Below are 17,152 nucleotides of genomic sequence, written 5' to 3'. Positions count from 1 at the left end.
GGAGTACAAAACTGTTCTAAGTTTCCAACTATGTAAAGAAAAGAGGGAAACAAAGTACCGTATATACTCGAGTATAAGCCTACCGGAATATCTGCAAAGGCACCTATTTTTTTTTATTTCAACATCTAATTTTATTGACATATAATTCATATATCATACAATTCAGTACTTTAAATATATTAAAAGAATTGTAAAATCATCACCATAATCCATTTTATAACATTTCTTCCTTTCTTGTACTTATTAGCTCCCAATTTCTTTTTTTTCTTACTTTTATTGCGGCTCTTACATCTCTTATCACAACCTATACAATCATCCAGTGTGTCAAGCACATTTGCACATATACCGCCATCATCGTTTTCAAAGCATTCTCTTCCCATTTTTTGATACTGAGCCCGATATCAGCTCTCCATTTCTTACCCCTGGGAGGGGATTCTAGTTGATCTTTGTGATTGATTCCCCTTCCCCCCCCCCTTCCCCTAATCCTCCTTGCATCTCTATTCTCATTGTTGGCCCTGAGGCCTTTATCTATCCTGGATTCCCTGTGTTGAAGGCTCTTACGTGTAGCAGTGTGCATGTTCTGGTCTAATCAGATTTGTAAAGTAGAAACTGAGGTCATGATAATGGGGGGAAGGAAGCACCAAAGAACTAGAGGAAAGTTGTGTGTTTCATCAGTGCTATACTGCACCCTGACTGGCTCATCTCTTCCCTGTGACCCCTCTGTGAGGGGATGTCCAATATTGTCTACAGATGGGCATTGGGTCTCCACTCCATTTCCCCCCACGCCCATTCACATTGGGCATGATTTTGTTCTGGGTCTTAGATGCCTGATACCTGATCCCATCAACACCTCATGATCACACAGGCTGGTGCACTTCTTCCATGTGGGCTTTGTGGCTTCTGAGCTAGATGGCCGCTTGTTTATCTTCAAGCCTTTAAGACCCCGGACACTATATCTTTTGTTAGCCGGGCATCATCAGCTTTCTTCACCACATTTGCTTATGCACCCATTTTGTCTTCAGCAATCGTGTCAGGAAAGTGAGCATCACAGAATGCTGGATTGTTAGAACAAAGTGTTCTTGTGTTGAGGGAGTACCTGAGTTCGAGGCCCAGTGTCCATCTGCAACCTTAATTCTTAACATGTAGATATGAGTACATAGTTCTATTCCCCTATCGATATATATACAATGTACATGCCTGTATTTAGACCTCTATAAATGTCCTTTGCCTCCTGGTTCTTTCCTCTATTTCCTTTTACTTTCCTCTTGTCCCACCATCATGTTCAGCTTTCATTCGTGTTTAGTAATTCCTCACTGCTACAGGAGGCACCTAATTTTACCACAAAAACTGCATTAAAAATGTGCTGAAAAAAACTCGCCTTATACTTGAGCATATATGTACTTAAGCACTGTCTAAAAAAAAGGAAGCACATAAATTCAGGAGAAATATTTCCTTGAACTTAAGTTCAAAGTAATTCCACAGTATATTGAAAGCTAAAAAGAAACTTAAATCACATTCCATATGATAGTAAGAATATAGGGTAATGAGTAATAATATGTACATCCATTAATGATACTTGCACCTTCTTCAAAATTAGTTTCTTCTCTAAGGAAGACATATTAATAACCCAAAAGGAGAAATGAAAGAAAAGTTCAAGGCTTACTTTTCACTGTCAAAAAGCTCCAAAAGGCTTACTGTGATATAACGGATCTTTGTCCATTGCAAATACTGTGACTCTGCAAAAATGTACTTGCAGAATTATCTTTTCATGAACTTAAATCCACTAAAAATGTTTTTCCATCCACCCTACCCCCTTATGTACTTCAGAGAAACCTTGTCACTTGATCTCTCCACTGATACCCTTTGGGCTTCATCTGGTTTTTAATATTTTCTGTGTGTTTTTTTTCCATATTGGAGTTTTTCTCTGTTGTATTTTGTCATTGTGGGTAGCCTTCTTGAATCTTTGTTATGTGTTCTGTGTTAGGTGTTTCTGCTTTCCTGTTTATGAGATCCAGGATTGATGAACCTATAGAGACAACAACTAGAATAAGAGTTCCTGCGGGGTATGGTTGGGGAAGTGAGGGCTAAGGACAAGCTGTTTTCATTGAGTTCAAGAAGGAAGAAAATGTTTTGAAACTGATTTCGGTAGTAATTTTACAATCCTGATTGATGTGATTGACTATGGAATGGTATGATGGCTGGATTAGCTCCTAATAAAATGGTTTGGGGACAAAACAACAGCAACAAAAATTAGTATTATAATAATCTGGCTTTAAAAGAAAACATCCCCAACCATGAACAAAGAATCAAATGTTAGCTGGCTTTTGATTATTTTTAAATAATCCAACAGTGCCACTCTGTGGACAAAATAGAAAACATGTAGTATCCTTTTTTCTTAATAAATTACTTTATTTTCTGCATATTTAACACAGCCATGTAAATAACGTGCACATACATATAACAGTGTTCAAAAGATTGTAATGAAAAGAGGATTGCACAAAAATGTATTGTGTACACTTAATTTGCATAAAAATATAGTAAGTTCTAAATCATCTTAGATCCTTTTTCAGAATGGAAATGAGTAAAATAGACAGTAACTAGTCATATGTAGGGGCTTCAAGAAGCTAATAGAAAATTCTGTTATCTTTTAATTCCATTTTCCAACAAACTTTTTGATGTTCCCTCATTTTTTAAGATAACACTTTAAGCATTAATTATGGACTATATAAAGAACTTTAATGTAAACATTCCAAGTAGTTATATAGATCGTTTCAAAATAAATGAAAATATTTACTTAAATTAAGAAAGATTATGGCCAAAAAAAAAATCAATGAATTTTATTAATATATTAACTTTAATAAAGTTTGCTATTTTGAAGATTAATGAGAATAAACTATACCTAAGGTACCTCATTCCCCCTTAAAATCTACCTGAATTAGCCTTGTTTTGCAAAGTTACTAGATACTCAAAATAATGTTGAATTCTAAAATAGACTGAGTTACAAAACATCTTATCCTTGTACACTGCTGTGTATTAGTTTTCTCACAATTAAATCAGAAAAAAACTATGACTCTTGGTATGCAGCTAATCTCCAGAGCTGAAAACCCTGGAGTTTATGGGTGTTAAGAGAGATTTGCCTATACTACTAAAAAACTCCACTGCCGCTATGTTGATTTTGACTCAGACACTCTGGGGCATGATGCAATTGGCCCATCAGGTTTCTGAGGCTGTAAATCTTCACAGAAGTAGATTGCCTCATCTTTCTCCTACAGAAGAACTGGTGGATTTTGACCTGTCCTTGAGATTAGCATCCCAACATTTAACCCACTGCACCACCAGGGCTCCTTCTATACTGTTTAGTTGGCATTAGTATCTATGTCTGTGGTGGTTACGTAACTTCATGCCAATTTGATACATAAAAGTTTAGGGGTAGAGTCTAGCCTGTCAATCAGGTCACAGCCTGATAGTAACTCCTTGTGGGCATGACCTTCTCAAGGAGGGTCCTGGAAACCTCCCTCCCTCTCTCTGTCTACACCTTCTTGTTGACGAATCACGCTGAGCCCTGCCCAAATCTTGTGATGGATCCACACAACTCTACACCCACTGGGCCTGTGATCTTCCTGCATTCTGCATCATTGCATGTGGTTTCATGAGCCTAAAGAGGGAATTATGGACGAATATTGGACTTATAGACTTGATTTGGACTAGGCTAGGATATTTTCTTGATATACAATTACTCCTTGATATAAAGCTCTTTCTTACATGTATACAGTGAACCCTCGCCACTTCGCGCTTCGACTTCCGCGGCTTCACTCTATCGCGGTTTTTGCGTAACAGCGCATGCTCTGTCATTACTGCCATTGATTGGCTCATACTGTACACGCTTCTGTCTGCATCGCTACGTATCGGAGCTACGTATCAGATGCATTTTTGCTTTTGTACAGTGTACTGTAATTGTTTGCGATTTTTAAGAAATTTTATCTAAGCCCTATGATGGCTCCTAACCGAGCTGCTTCTTCTAAGCCTTCTGACAATAAAAATAAGCGCCAGAGGAAGATGCTCACCATCCAGGAAAAGGTAAAACTTTTGGATATGATCAAAGATGGCAAGAAAATCGTGGAGGTTGCATGCCATTGATTACAGTATTTGTAAGATGTATAATAATACTGTATGTGAAATATGTAATACTGTAAACTAGATGCCATAAATAATATAATAAATAATAAATGATCATTGTAATGTCCAAAATGTTTTACTGTATTTTCCCTTTTTCGTTTAATAAATTGGGTAATACGAGTGTAATGGTGACTAAAGGGTGTTTTTTCATGTCCTCTATGCTCTAACTACGAAAATATTTGATTTACAAATAAGGAATCCTACTTCGTGGAATTTCATTTATCACGGTAGGGTCTAGAACCGATTAACCGCGATAAACGAGGGTTCACTGTATATGAATGTCACTGCATTTGTTTATCTAGTAAACCCAGCCTAATACAAGAGCCTTATGGAAAGCCTGGGAACGGTTATTATGCTTAGTAGAGGGTCATCAAAAAAGAAACCCCTCAGCAAGATGGACTGACACAGTGGCTACAACAATGGGCTCAAACATAACTTTGAGGATGGTGCAAGACTGGACAGTTTCATTCTATTTTACACAAGGTTGCTATGAATTGGAGTCAACCTGAAAGCAATGAACAACTACCACAATCTTATAGTTATAGAAGTAAATAAGTATGTTATCTATTAAGTTAAATTATAAAATTGTATTACCTTTTAATTCTATTTTCTAGAAACCATCTGAAGTTCCCTCGTGGTTTAATACTCTACTTTATTTAACTTATATGAGATCAATAAACATATAAAAATATGAGGGGAATGTAAAACAGTCCAACTACTTTGGAAAACTAGTTAGAAAGGTTTGTGATTCAATCCCACCCAGCAATCTGAGATAGAATGCCCTGACAATTTTCTCCTGTAAAAATTACAACCTAGAAGAAATTTATGGGGCAGATCTCTTCTGTCATATGGTAGCTATGAGTCAAAATCAACTTGACATCACCCAAGAGTAACAATATACTTTCACCTATCTCACGACCTAGTAGTTCCACTCCTGGGTTTTTACCAAATTTAAATGTAAGCATATGTTCACATTGTGAATTATAGTGCTGGAGAATATTCCAAGTACCATGAACTGCTAAAAGAACAATCTTGGAATAAGTATGCTCAGAGTGCTCCCAAGAGGCAAGACCTCATTTTACATACTTTGGACATGTTGTCAGAAGAAACCAGTCCCTGGAGAAGGACATCATGCTTGGTAAAGTGGAAGGGCAGCAAAAAAGAGGAAGGCCCTTGATGAGATGGATTGACACCATGGCTTCAGCACTGGACTCAAGCATAAGAACAATTGTGAGGGTGGTGTAGAACTGTTTTGTTCTGTTGTGTATATAGTCACTATGAGTTGAAACAGATTTGGTGGCACTTAACAACATTATGTTCACAAAGAGACTTCCATAATCACATTCATAATGCTTTGTTATAACATTCAAAAACTGGAAGTAACTATCAAAGAATGAGTAAACATGTATGGATACTCACACAATACACCTAAGCAAATAATGGGATTAAAATATTGATAATAGTAACAATCAGAAGAATCTCCAAAACATTACTCTAGGAAAGAGAAGCTGGACATGGGATTACATACTGTATAGTTCTAATTGTATGAAGAAGTAAAGCTAATTGATTATGGAGAAAAAATCAAACTAATATCCCAATGATGAAGACTCAACTGGGAAGAGGCATAAAGGAATTTTCTGTAGTGGTGAAAATGTTTGCCTTATAGGGATGTCGATACACATATTTGTCAAAACTCATGAACTGCATACTTAAAACCTGTGCATTTAAAACTCAGTTAAGAAAAAGAATTGTAGAACAAAAAGAATAAAGAAAATAATTCACTGTAATATACAAACCATGCAATCTTCTGCTAGTGTAGCTCGGCTCTTTTGATTCAATGGGCAAAACTCCTCATTCTCTGACTCGGGGTGATTTGTTTCAAAATTTGATTCATGGTTCCTTTGCAATGCCCCTTGGTTACCTAAAAATCAACACATATAAAGTTACTGCATGCATTTCCTCATTTACCAATTGCCATAAAATCAACTGATTCATAGAAATCCTATAGGACAAAGTAGAATTGCCTCACAGAGTTCCCTAGCCTGGAAATCTTTCCAGAAACCTACTACCACACCCCTGATAGAATGACTGGTGGTGGAGTTCAAACTGCTGACCTCTTGTTTGCAGCCAAGCCCTTAACCACAGTGACACCAGGGCTCCTTGATCTTAACCTTAATATGGACATGCTTCTCAGGATGCTACCTCAAATTAAACTGGAGCCCTGTTTAAATTTTACAGTGACAAAACAAAAATTCTTTCATAAGTGATCTATAGAGAAAATGCTAGGAACCACTGAATGAAAGATTCCTTAATGCTTTGGGAAAGATCTCAAAAAAGGCTGCTTACATGGTGGGGCAGCACGTGTTGAGAAAAGCCATTTAGCAGGAGTAAGGAACTTGGCCCCTATCACCTACATAGACTAAGCAAACTACTTAAAACACCACTTCACCTGCCAGGTGAAAACTGGCTGAGGTTATCTCTAAGGTTCATTTTAGCTCTAATTTTATGATTGCTTAACTTTTCATTTGTTCAATTTTTCCATTAAACTTCAATAAATGTGAAAAAGAGTAAGAAAAATTATAGAATTATGTATGTAGGCTCATTCACAGCACCCCCCCCCTTATTTTTCTTGGTATCTTTGTTTTTAAGTCTGTTCCTGGGGTTATTTGGAACACTGGTTCAAAATATTGCACTGGATAGATGCACCAGCTCTAGTTTCTTAGATATGGTGTTCTACTATATTTTCAGCTATTAAGTTATGCTCATTTATTCATTATCTTAATTTTAAATATGAGAACAATTCAAACCCACAAATGACAGTATAAGACGAAAAAGTAATACATATTTGAAAAACAATTCAATATTTAGGGACTTCAGTTATCTATGGACCCATACTGGCCTGCCAATAAAAAGGTAAATTATTCAAACCCACCAGTCACTCTGCAGTCTTAAAAAAGATTTAAAAGTTTGGAAACCCAAAGAGGCAGTTCTCTGTCCTATAGGATCACTATGCATTAGAATGGCGGCAGAGTTTTCATTAGGGTATGGGAGGCTATAAATAGAAACTACAAGTTGGATACCTGCAAAGTCAGACAAAATTTAGAGAAGAGTGAAAAATTTAAAAAAAGAAAATTGAAAAGACACATATATGAAAAGTGTGAGGATAACAGTGTCAAAAATGAAAGACTTCGCAACAATTTTCATATTTTTAAGATCTAAATTTTTCTTCAAATTATACATTAAACATTTCAGAACACATTTTAATATAGATAAGTCAATGGGTAGTTCATGTTAAGTATTTCAGAGGTGAGGTTGGCTCTAAGCTTCTTTATAAGGAAAATTCTAATTTTTAAGGGAAAAGTTGTACCATTTTGTAACAAAACTGGTTTTAATTTTAATAAAGAAGTTTGAAATCTGACGGGAACATTGTGGGTTTCAGAATATTTGAATCTCTATTTATTGTAAAAACTCATCACCAATCAGTTGATTCTGACTCATAGCAACCTTCTAGGACAGAGTGGAATTTCTCCTGTGGGTTTGTGAAGCTGTAAATTTTTTTTTCTTTTTTAACATTTTATTAGGGGCTCATACAACTGTTATCCCAATCCATACACACATCAATTGTGTAAAGCGCATTTGTACATCGTTTCTCAAAACATTTTCTCTCCATTTAAACCCCCGACATTAGGTCCTCATTTTTCCCCTCCCTCCCCGCTTCCCCCTCCCGCATGAGCCCTTGATAGTTTATAAATGGGCATTTTGTCATATCTTGCCCTGTCCGACGTCTCCCTTCATCCACTTTTTGGTTGTCTGTCCCCCAGGGAGGAGGTCACACACAGTTCCATGTAATCGGTTCCCAGAAGCTGTAAATTTTTATGAGAGTAGAAAGTCCCATCTTTCTCTTGCAGAGTGACTGGTGGGCTCAAATAGCTGACTTTGTTGTTGGCAGTCAAACACATAACCCACTAGACCATCAAAGCTCCTTATTTATTATATAGAAACTTTCATTTCTGGCCCCCTCCTTTTTTTAAGATAACAAATTGGAAGTGCCTGCTATTCAGTTTTTAATAAAGGCAAAGTGATACTTGAAGAAAATTCCAAGTTCGTGTAATTTGCACTGTTCAAATGTATATTTGGATCAAAGGACACCATGTTAAGTATTACTTGACCTAAATACTTAGTTCACCACAAGCTAAATAAATCCAGCATGCACTTCCTCTATCTCAGGCTGGCTAATACTACATTAAGATATCCTGGCTTTTTTATGGGCAAGCAGAGCGAAGAGTGGTATATGGCATATGTTCTTTTTTTCCCCCCATATGTTCTTTATCTCAACAATTAGATCTGATAGGAGTAAACTGGTGCCATTTTTGGAACTGGCAGGTCAAATATACCAAGACACAACTCTAACACTTGAAGGACCAAAACGTGTGTTGGCTAGTGTTATGGTTTTGAGTTTTTATAATCTAAAACTATGGAGCTAAAAAAGCCATTGGCGGCAACACTACCAGACCATCTTGTATGAGAGGTATGAACACCTGCATCCGAGTTCAGGAAAAGGGTGCATTCATGAAAGAGTAAGTTCGTCTTATTCCTCCTGAGTCTGAGCAGTAATGAGAGGCAAGAAAAAGCGAAACAAGTACCAGGCCCTCTCCTCTTTCCCATCTCATTCTACAGAGGAGATACTCATGAGCCCCAAAGGGACCAACCAAACGATGGGAGGATCAATCCTCACATTAGGTAAATGCAGATTAATACTGTGGGCAAGTTTCAAGTTCTAAATTCCTTTTCAATTTGCGCTGTAACTTCAGTCAAATTTTATCTTTTAAAATGTTTATTATTTTCTGATTATAAAACGAAAACAAAGTGCAAATAATTAAATTGTGATGAATTCCTATCAAAGAATATTGCACAGCTATGAAAATAAACTGTTTCTACACACAGGAATATAACTGCGTAACATTGAATAAAAGTCTCACACAAGATAACAGAGATGACACAATTTCTATAAAGTTCAAATACAAGCAAAAGAGTAAGCTACGGTGGGAGAAGTAAAGATAGTTGTCTTAGTAGGGGGGTAGTAATTGGTTGCAGACATGGCAAATGCTAGTTTGTAATTCTTTTGAATTCTTTATATGGGTATATTTTATATATGTATGTTAATTTGGAAATTCCTTATGTATGATTTGCACATATTTTGTATGTAATAGGATTATATAAAACGTTTATCTTTAAAAATAAGTTCACTATAAAAAAATTTCAGAATCTAAATAGAGGAAATCACTAGTAAACCATATGAAATATCATCTTTTGATGTAGCTTCCTCTTCTTTTTTCTTGCTCTGTACATATAATTTGAATCATATTTCACATATATTGAGCAATAGTATATGTCATGAATAATTTCAAAAATAATTTTAAATGGCTGTGATATAATATTCCAGTATAAGTGTCCATAAATGATGTTATTTTTAAGTTTTGAATTTTCATACTGCTTCTAGGTTTTCACTATTTTAGCCCGAGTGGTATAGAGGGTTACACATTGCAGGGTCAGCAGTTAATGCCAACCAGTCACTTTAAAGGAGAAAGATGAGAATATATGCTCCTATAAATCTTTCTAAGTCCAGGAAACCCAAGGTGTCAGTTGCCAAAGTATCTCAGAGAGTCTCTGCGAGTTGGACTCAACTTGGTGACAGAGGGTTTGGTTTGGTTTGATTTTTTCTATCAATATAGGTTCATGGATTCAACTCGATGGCATCAAGTCTGCAGAGAATTACTGGGCCACAGCATGAACTTTGGGGGATTTGTGATAGGTACTGTAAAGGAAGCTTAAACCAAAGTTACTGCCAGCAAAGTCATTTCTGACTCATGGCAGGCCTATAAGGACAGGGTAGAACTGACCTGTGCGTTTCCAAGACTAACTCTTCAAGGGAGTAGAAAGCCTCACATCCAAAAAAAAGTTGTATTAACATATTCCTGGAGAAGTGCAATGCTTTTCCTCCAATTTCACTGCAAGTACTAAAATTTGATAGATGAAAGTTTAAAGTTTGTATCTCATTTTAATTTCTATTTCTCTTACTGCTAAGGTAGTTGAACATCTTCCAGTTGTTTTCTATCTATTAAGATTTCTTGTTCTGTGAATTAATGATTGTTGTTTCTACTGTTCATTTCTCGATTTGAATTTCAGTGTGTATGTGCAAAGAAATACTTCTTTCATTTGGTGGTATGGTTTCAGCCAGATGTTTTTTATATAATGAAAGGTTTTGGTTTTATTTATTCAAATTGATTACTAATTCATGATTTCTAAAAGGCTTTTTATATTCAGCCCTTCAGTAAGTTTTAAAAGCATTAAAATATTTTTCTAACTTTTCCATACTTCCATGTATTAGCTATTCAATCCTTTAACCCACTTCGAAAACGTTAAGTATCCACCAGGCTTTCTTCTTGCAAGAATGAAGCATTTAGCCCAGCTTCATTTAATTTTCATCTTCCCCACATTAATATACCAGTTTATGAACTATAAATTATTTGTTGTTGATGAATTTTCTATTATGTTAAATCTGGGTATTACAGAACTAGCACTACAGTTTTTCAACAATTGTACTTTTAAAATGTTTCCTTGTTTAATACAGTCTCTGGGTGGCACAAATGGTTAAAGGTCTGATTAATATCTGGAAGACAGGCCTGGCTTCTAAAAGCCAGTCTATATAACCCCATGGAACAATTCTACTAGGCAAACATGGGCTGCCATGAATCAGAACTCACACAAAACAACTAACGCCATCATCAGCCACAGAGTTCAATATGGTAGATTACAATCTGAACTTTACCTACTAGGAGCCCTGGTGGCTTAGTGGTTATGCATTGGGCTGCAATCCACCAAGTCAGCAGCTTGGAACCAGAAGTCCTTCCGAGAGAGAAAGATGAAGATTTCTACTCTCATAAAAAGTTAAGTTTCAGTGGTGGATGGTATAAGATATAAAAATAATAACTTACAATTTATCAAGGGTTCACGAGGGTGGGAGGGTGGGAGAGGAAGGACAAAAGAGAAGAGCTGATACCCAGGGCTCAAGTAGAAAGAAAATGTTTTGAAAAATATGATGGTGGCATATGCATAAGTGTGCTTGAAACAATGAATGCAAGGGTTGTTATAAGAGCTGTAAAAGCCCCCAATAAAATATTTTATTAATTTAAAACACAGTTGAGTCTCAGAAACCCACAGGGGAAGTTCTATCTTACCCTATTATGTCACTATGAGTCAGAATCAACTTGATGGCAGTGAGTTTATGTTGTTACTATTAACTATGCAATAAGAATCATTTGCAACTTTCTACAAACTCAAGCCTTTGTGTTTTTTTGAGCTAGTATATGAAATCATTATTCTAATCATGTCAGAAAATACCCAGTATTCATGTGAGGGATGGAATCATATTGTTAAGCTGTCAAAACATGACAAAATGCAATCCCTAAAAAATTCCAATACCTTTTTTGCAGAATCGAAAAAAAACCAATCCTCAAATTGAAATTTGGAATGGAACTGCAAGGGGTCCCTTAATACTCGAAACTCTCTTGAAAAAGAAAAAAGACGGAAGACTCAATTTCTGATTTCACAACTTGACTATAAAGATGATGGGCAAAAACTAATGGAAATAAGACAACTCATTGGGAGGTTTCAATTGTTAAATAGAAAACTTTCACCTAATTCACAATATAACCATTTGGTTTGGTTCTGTAAGTATCAGTAAGAAGTTTTAGTCCTGAGCCATTAGAAAGGAAGACAATAAAATCTACCAAAATCTGGAAAGATAAAGCTATAGCACAGCGTAGTTAGCACAGTGTAGTTCCAGCATAGGATATATAGACCAATGGAATAGATTTGAGAGTCCAGATGTAACCCTACACATCTTTAGCTAAATAACGTTTGACAAGAATTCAAAGTCCATTCAATGGGAGAGAAGGAGTGGAATACTCTTCAACAAATGTTTCTGGGTCAACTCAATTCCCACATGTAAAGAAATTAAATTGGACCCATACTTCACACCATATACAAAACTTAGCTCAAACAAACCATACTACTCTAAAAAGAAAAGCAGGGTGTGTTAGTCCGGGTTGACTAGAGAAACAAATCCAGGGAGACTCACATGTGTGTAAGAATAGTTTTATATGAAGAGTAATTGTACATTAAGGAAACATCCCACCCGGTCTAGTCCAAATCAAGTCCATCAGTCCAGTATTAGCCCATATGTCCGATACCAATCTATAAAGTCCTCTTCAAGCTCATGAAACACATACCAATCTATAAGTCCCTCTTCAAGCTCATGAAACACATGCAATGATGCTGAATGCAGGAAGACAGGCCAGTGGGTGGGGAGTCTTGTGGATCATAAGCATCTCAGTGCTGGCATTGGTCTCCACATGGCTGCTCTGGCTCAGGACACTAGTATAGTTCTATGTGTCTTTTTAGCTGCAATGTATCCCAGCAAGTCAGCCTGCGCCCCACCTCAAGCGAGCTGTTTATCTCCTTAGTGCCTCCAAATGAGGTCACAAAGCTGCCACCTGATTGACAAGCTAAATTCCACCCCTTCACTCTCAATCCTCTCAAATTGACAACAGATTATATAACTACAAGGGGTAAAATATCAAGACCTTAAATATGGCATCAAAATAAAGAGCAAAAAACAAAATTGGTACACTGAACCTCATCAAATTAAAATTTTTGCACATCAAAGGATAGTATCAAAATGTGAAAGGCATCTAATCGCATAAAAGAAAATATTTGTAAATCAAGAGATCGATATCTAGAATATATCAAGAACTTTTAAAACATAGTAACAAAAAGACAAATGACCAAGTTTTTAAAATGGGCAAAGCATGAGATTACCATATACATTCATGTATAAGCCAAGTTTTTCAGCACAATTTTAATGCCATTTTGTGGTATAATTAAGTGCCTTGGCTGATATTCGGGTCGGCTTATACTCGAGTATATACGGTAGTCAATTTTTCCAAAGATGGCCAACAAGCACATAAAAAAATGCTCAACTTTGCTAGTCATAAATACAAATCATAATTTTTTATATCGGTTTATTGGGGGCTCATACATCTCATCACAATCCATATATACATTAATTGTGTAAAGCACATTTGTACATTTGTTGCCCTCATCATTCTCAGAACATTTGCTCTCCACTTAAGCCCCTGGCATCAGCTCCTCATTTTTCCCCCTCCCTCCTTGCTCCCCCCTCCTTCATGAACCCTTGATAATTTATAAATTATTATTTTGTCGTATCTTACACTGTCCAACTTCTCCCTTCACACAATTTTCTGTTGTCCATCCCCCAGGGAGAAGGTTATGTGTAGATCCCTATAATCTGTTCCCCCTTTCTACCCCACCCTCCCTCTACCCTCCTGGTATCGCAACTCTCACCACTGGTCCTGAAGGGATCATCCTGTCCTGGATTCCCTGTGTTTCCAGTTCCTATCTGTACCAGTGTACATCCTCTGGTCTACCCAAATTTGTAAGGTAAAATTGGGATCATGATGGGGGGGGGGGCATTTAGGAACTAGAGGAAAGTTGTATGTTTCTGCGTTGCTACACTGCACCCTACTGGCTCATCTCCTCCCCACAACCCTTCGGGTTTTTTTAAATAAGATTTTATTGTGTTTTCAGTGAAGGTTTAAACAGCTGATTAGGTTTTCATTTAACAATTTCTACACATTGGAGAAATTATTATATGTTTCTGAGGACCCCTCCCACAGAGCAAAAAAAGAAGACATGATAAAGTTTAAATGGGAGGGAAATACACACAAGCATGCACTGTGCTATATTAGAAAGCCGGGCCCATGATATTAACTAATTAATGTAAAGGTTATAGGAATATTTAAGAAATTTCATGGAGATGAGGTCCATTGGGGCCAAATTCCTCCGAGGAAGAAATGTAACCATATTATGGTACTTGAAATGGTTGAAGAGGTTTTAACTGCTACCTTGATTATTTGGTTCGACAGTAGATTCGTCATCAGCATCTTGTGTGTCAGAATCCTCTACAACAACGATGTCGATGTCATCGTCGTCACTGTCACCATCAATGGTAATAACCGGAATTTCTAAGAGTAAGCAAAGGTAAAGTTTCTACTAAATACATTAAATAAAGTTTCTAGAGAAAACTTTCCTATAGTTATGGTTTAAAAAAATTTTAACCTGGAAAAATATTAAATGCTTTATATCCATAAGCATTACAAGTTCATTACATAACACTTTGATATGAAGCTTTGAGATTTAAATATATAAGAAATAGACACATGCCTACATACATACCAAAACCAAACCCACTGCCACTCATAGCAACCCCATACAGGGTTTCTGAGGCTGTGAAGTTTTACAGGAGTGCATAGTCTCATCTTTTCCCCATGGATTGTTTGGTGGATTTAAACCAGACACAAACAGTATTCTTTATAGTACTTTCAATTTTATACAGTAGTTTTGCTAAATTTCTTCTCTTTGAAAAATGTAGCTACCTGGCTGTCCCATACTACCATGTGGTTTATCATATGCTTTTAACTTTTACATGTTAGTAATATTAGAAGGCCATTGTGGTGACCATAAATTCCCAAACATATGCTCTAAAATGTACTATGAATTTTTATGATGATATGCAGAAATATGGGGATAAGTAAATGCTGATAATGAAGCAAACTAGATTCAAAGCAAATGTCACAAAATGTGAATTAGATCATCACAAATCTGATGTAAAATATCAATTTGTTAAACCACTTTAATAAATATTAAAAAACTGCTTATTATACATGCTATGGTCTCTAAGTGAACTTTGTTCTAGCTTAAACTGGCCTGAAAAGAAGGTATAAATCTATAGTAGTAATACTGCATCATAATAAACCAATTAAACCAAAGCAGAAGAGAGTGATTAGTTTGTGTGCGGAGCATAATTATACAATGCAATTTCCAATTCAGACTTAAGTGGCGATACACAGGTAAGACCAGAGCAAGTAACATCAACTCCTTTGTCCACTCCCAGTTCTACCTAAGCAGCTAAACCAGCGGTTCTCAACCTGGGGGTCGAACGACTCTTTCACAGGGTGGCCTGATTCATAACAGTAGCAAAATTACAGTTGAGAAGTAGCAATTATTTAATTTAAATAAAATTATTTAATTTTATAGTTGGGGGATCACAACATAAGGAACTGTATTAAAGGGTCACCAGCATTAGGAAGGTTGAGAACCACAGATCTAAACTAAAAGGGAAAAAAGAACCTTTGGAAACTACATAATTATCCAAACAAAGAGGAATTGGTATTTCCATATTACGGTATTTCCACATAATAAAAATGGCAACGGTAGTGGAAGTATCCTCCCCCAAGGCACATTTATTGATGTAAGAAAAGCTTGTGAAATAATACTGCAAGGGAAAAGCATTCAAAGCAGAAGAGCAAGCGTCCCCCAAACTGTGAGAGCAGAAATCTTTTTGAGGTGGCAAATTTATTTTCCTCGTTTGATTTCACTGTATTTGTTAATCAGCAAAAAAAAAAACGACAAAAGAATAAAAAGTTTTAATTTAAGACAAAAATTTGCACATCAAAAGATTTTTTTTTTACATTAGAGCTAGAAAAGCTCTGGTCAATTCCACTAAGGTATGTCAACACATTTTTTTTAATTCCAACGAATTCCTTTTATATTAATTAATTCCTTTAATAATCAGTTTTTTATTAAGGCAGACTTTTTGTTTTGCTGTTTTGTATTAATTTTCTGCTCCCAACACACCAAAGCATTCACTTTACACCTTCCTATCTGAATGGGGTTTAACTCCTCACAATGGTGGGACTGAAACCATATTTCACTTTAGTGGCGACCACTAAGGAATACAAAACAAAACAGGGCCGATCACAGACTACTAGAATTTTTTTTAATGGTTTTTGTTTTTAGACACTATGCCCTTTTTTTGGCCTCACCTCACCACACACGCAGTTAATATGCTAAACAATCACATTTCCAAACTACTGGTAGAACTATCAAAACCCTGGTAGGCTTCAAACTTCAGAGACCATAAAGTTGCCAGATGGCAAGTAACAAAGCCAAAATTCTCTCCTGATGCTTGCTGGAAGCTCCCAAGTGTGGCTCAAATCTGAACCTAGCCCCTTGCTATAAAAACACTGGGCCAAAGGTGATTGGTAAAAACCACCATTAACCAAAAAGCGCCAAACCCACGCCCATGGCGTTGATTCTTACTAATAGAGACCCTAACCAGGGCCTCCATCTTTTTTTCCCCTTTTTTTAAAATTCATGTATTTATTTATTTTATTGTTTTATTAGCGGCTCTTACAATTCTTATCACAATACATACATCAATTGTGTAAAGCACATTTGTACATTCATTGCCCTCATCATCCTCAAAACATATGCTCTCCACTTAAGCCCCTGGCATCAGGTCCTCATTTTTCCCCTCCCTCCCCGCTCCCCTCTCCCTCATGAGCCGTTGATAATTTATAAATCATTATTTTGTCATATCTTGCCCTGTCCCATCTTTAGGCGAGTAGCTAGCCTTCCTCTTTGGCGCGCCTGGAGCGGCTGGTGGATTTGATACCCCGCCTACCTTGCAGGTAGCAGCCCAGCAGCTAGCCCACAGCGCCACCAGGGTAGAAAGTGCCAGCGCCCGCACCCTTGGTGGTCCGCAACCTGGGCGCAGAGAGCACGGGGCGAAGCCTGAGAGAGGCGACCCCACCTGGGCTCCACATCCTCCCTTTGCCAGCAGCGCTGGCCACAGCCGCTCCAAGCCCAGAGCCTGCTCCGCCAGCGGCACCGCGCCCCAAGGCCGACCAGCGGGGATGCAGCTGAGCGTGCCCCCAGCGCCACGCCCTCCCAGCCCCAGGCTCCGCGGCAGCTCTGCGAATGCCCGCGCGCGCGAGGCGCATTCCGGCTCCGCGTGGTCGGAGCAGCGCAGACTTCCCCGTCGCCAGCGCCG

General features: G+C 37.2%; 1 protein-coding gene across 1 annotated transcript in view; it reads right to left on the bottom strand.

Annotated features, from left to right (window-relative positions):
* The window catches only part of BEND2 (BEN domain containing 2), a 66,295-nt gene extending 49,193 nt beyond the window's left edge, over positions 1 to 17,102 (bottom strand). Inside the window, exons 1-3 of the mRNA XM_045290679.1 lie at positions 16,850 to 17,102; positions 14,163 to 14,282; positions 5,973 to 6,097 (exon numbers count right to left, since the gene is read on the bottom strand). Of these exons, the coding sequence (XP_045146614.1) occupies positions 5,973 to 6,097; positions 14,163 to 14,282; positions 16,850 to 17,102 (498 nt within the window). The remainder of the gene's footprint in view (positions 1 to 5,972; positions 6,098 to 14,162; positions 14,283 to 16,849) is intronic.
* Positions 17,103 to 17,152: the final 50 nt, after the last annotated feature.

This window comes from Echinops telfairi, unplaced genomic scaffold (assembly GCF_000313985.2).
Source record: "Echinops telfairi isolate 266 unplaced genomic scaffold, ASM31398v2 ScPeMD7_53;HRSCAF=182, whole genome shotgun sequence".
NCBI lineage: Eukaryota > Metazoa > Chordata > Mammalia > Afrosoricida > Tenrecidae > Echinops > Echinops telfairi.
This window is presented reverse-complemented; position numbering and strand designations above follow the sequence as displayed.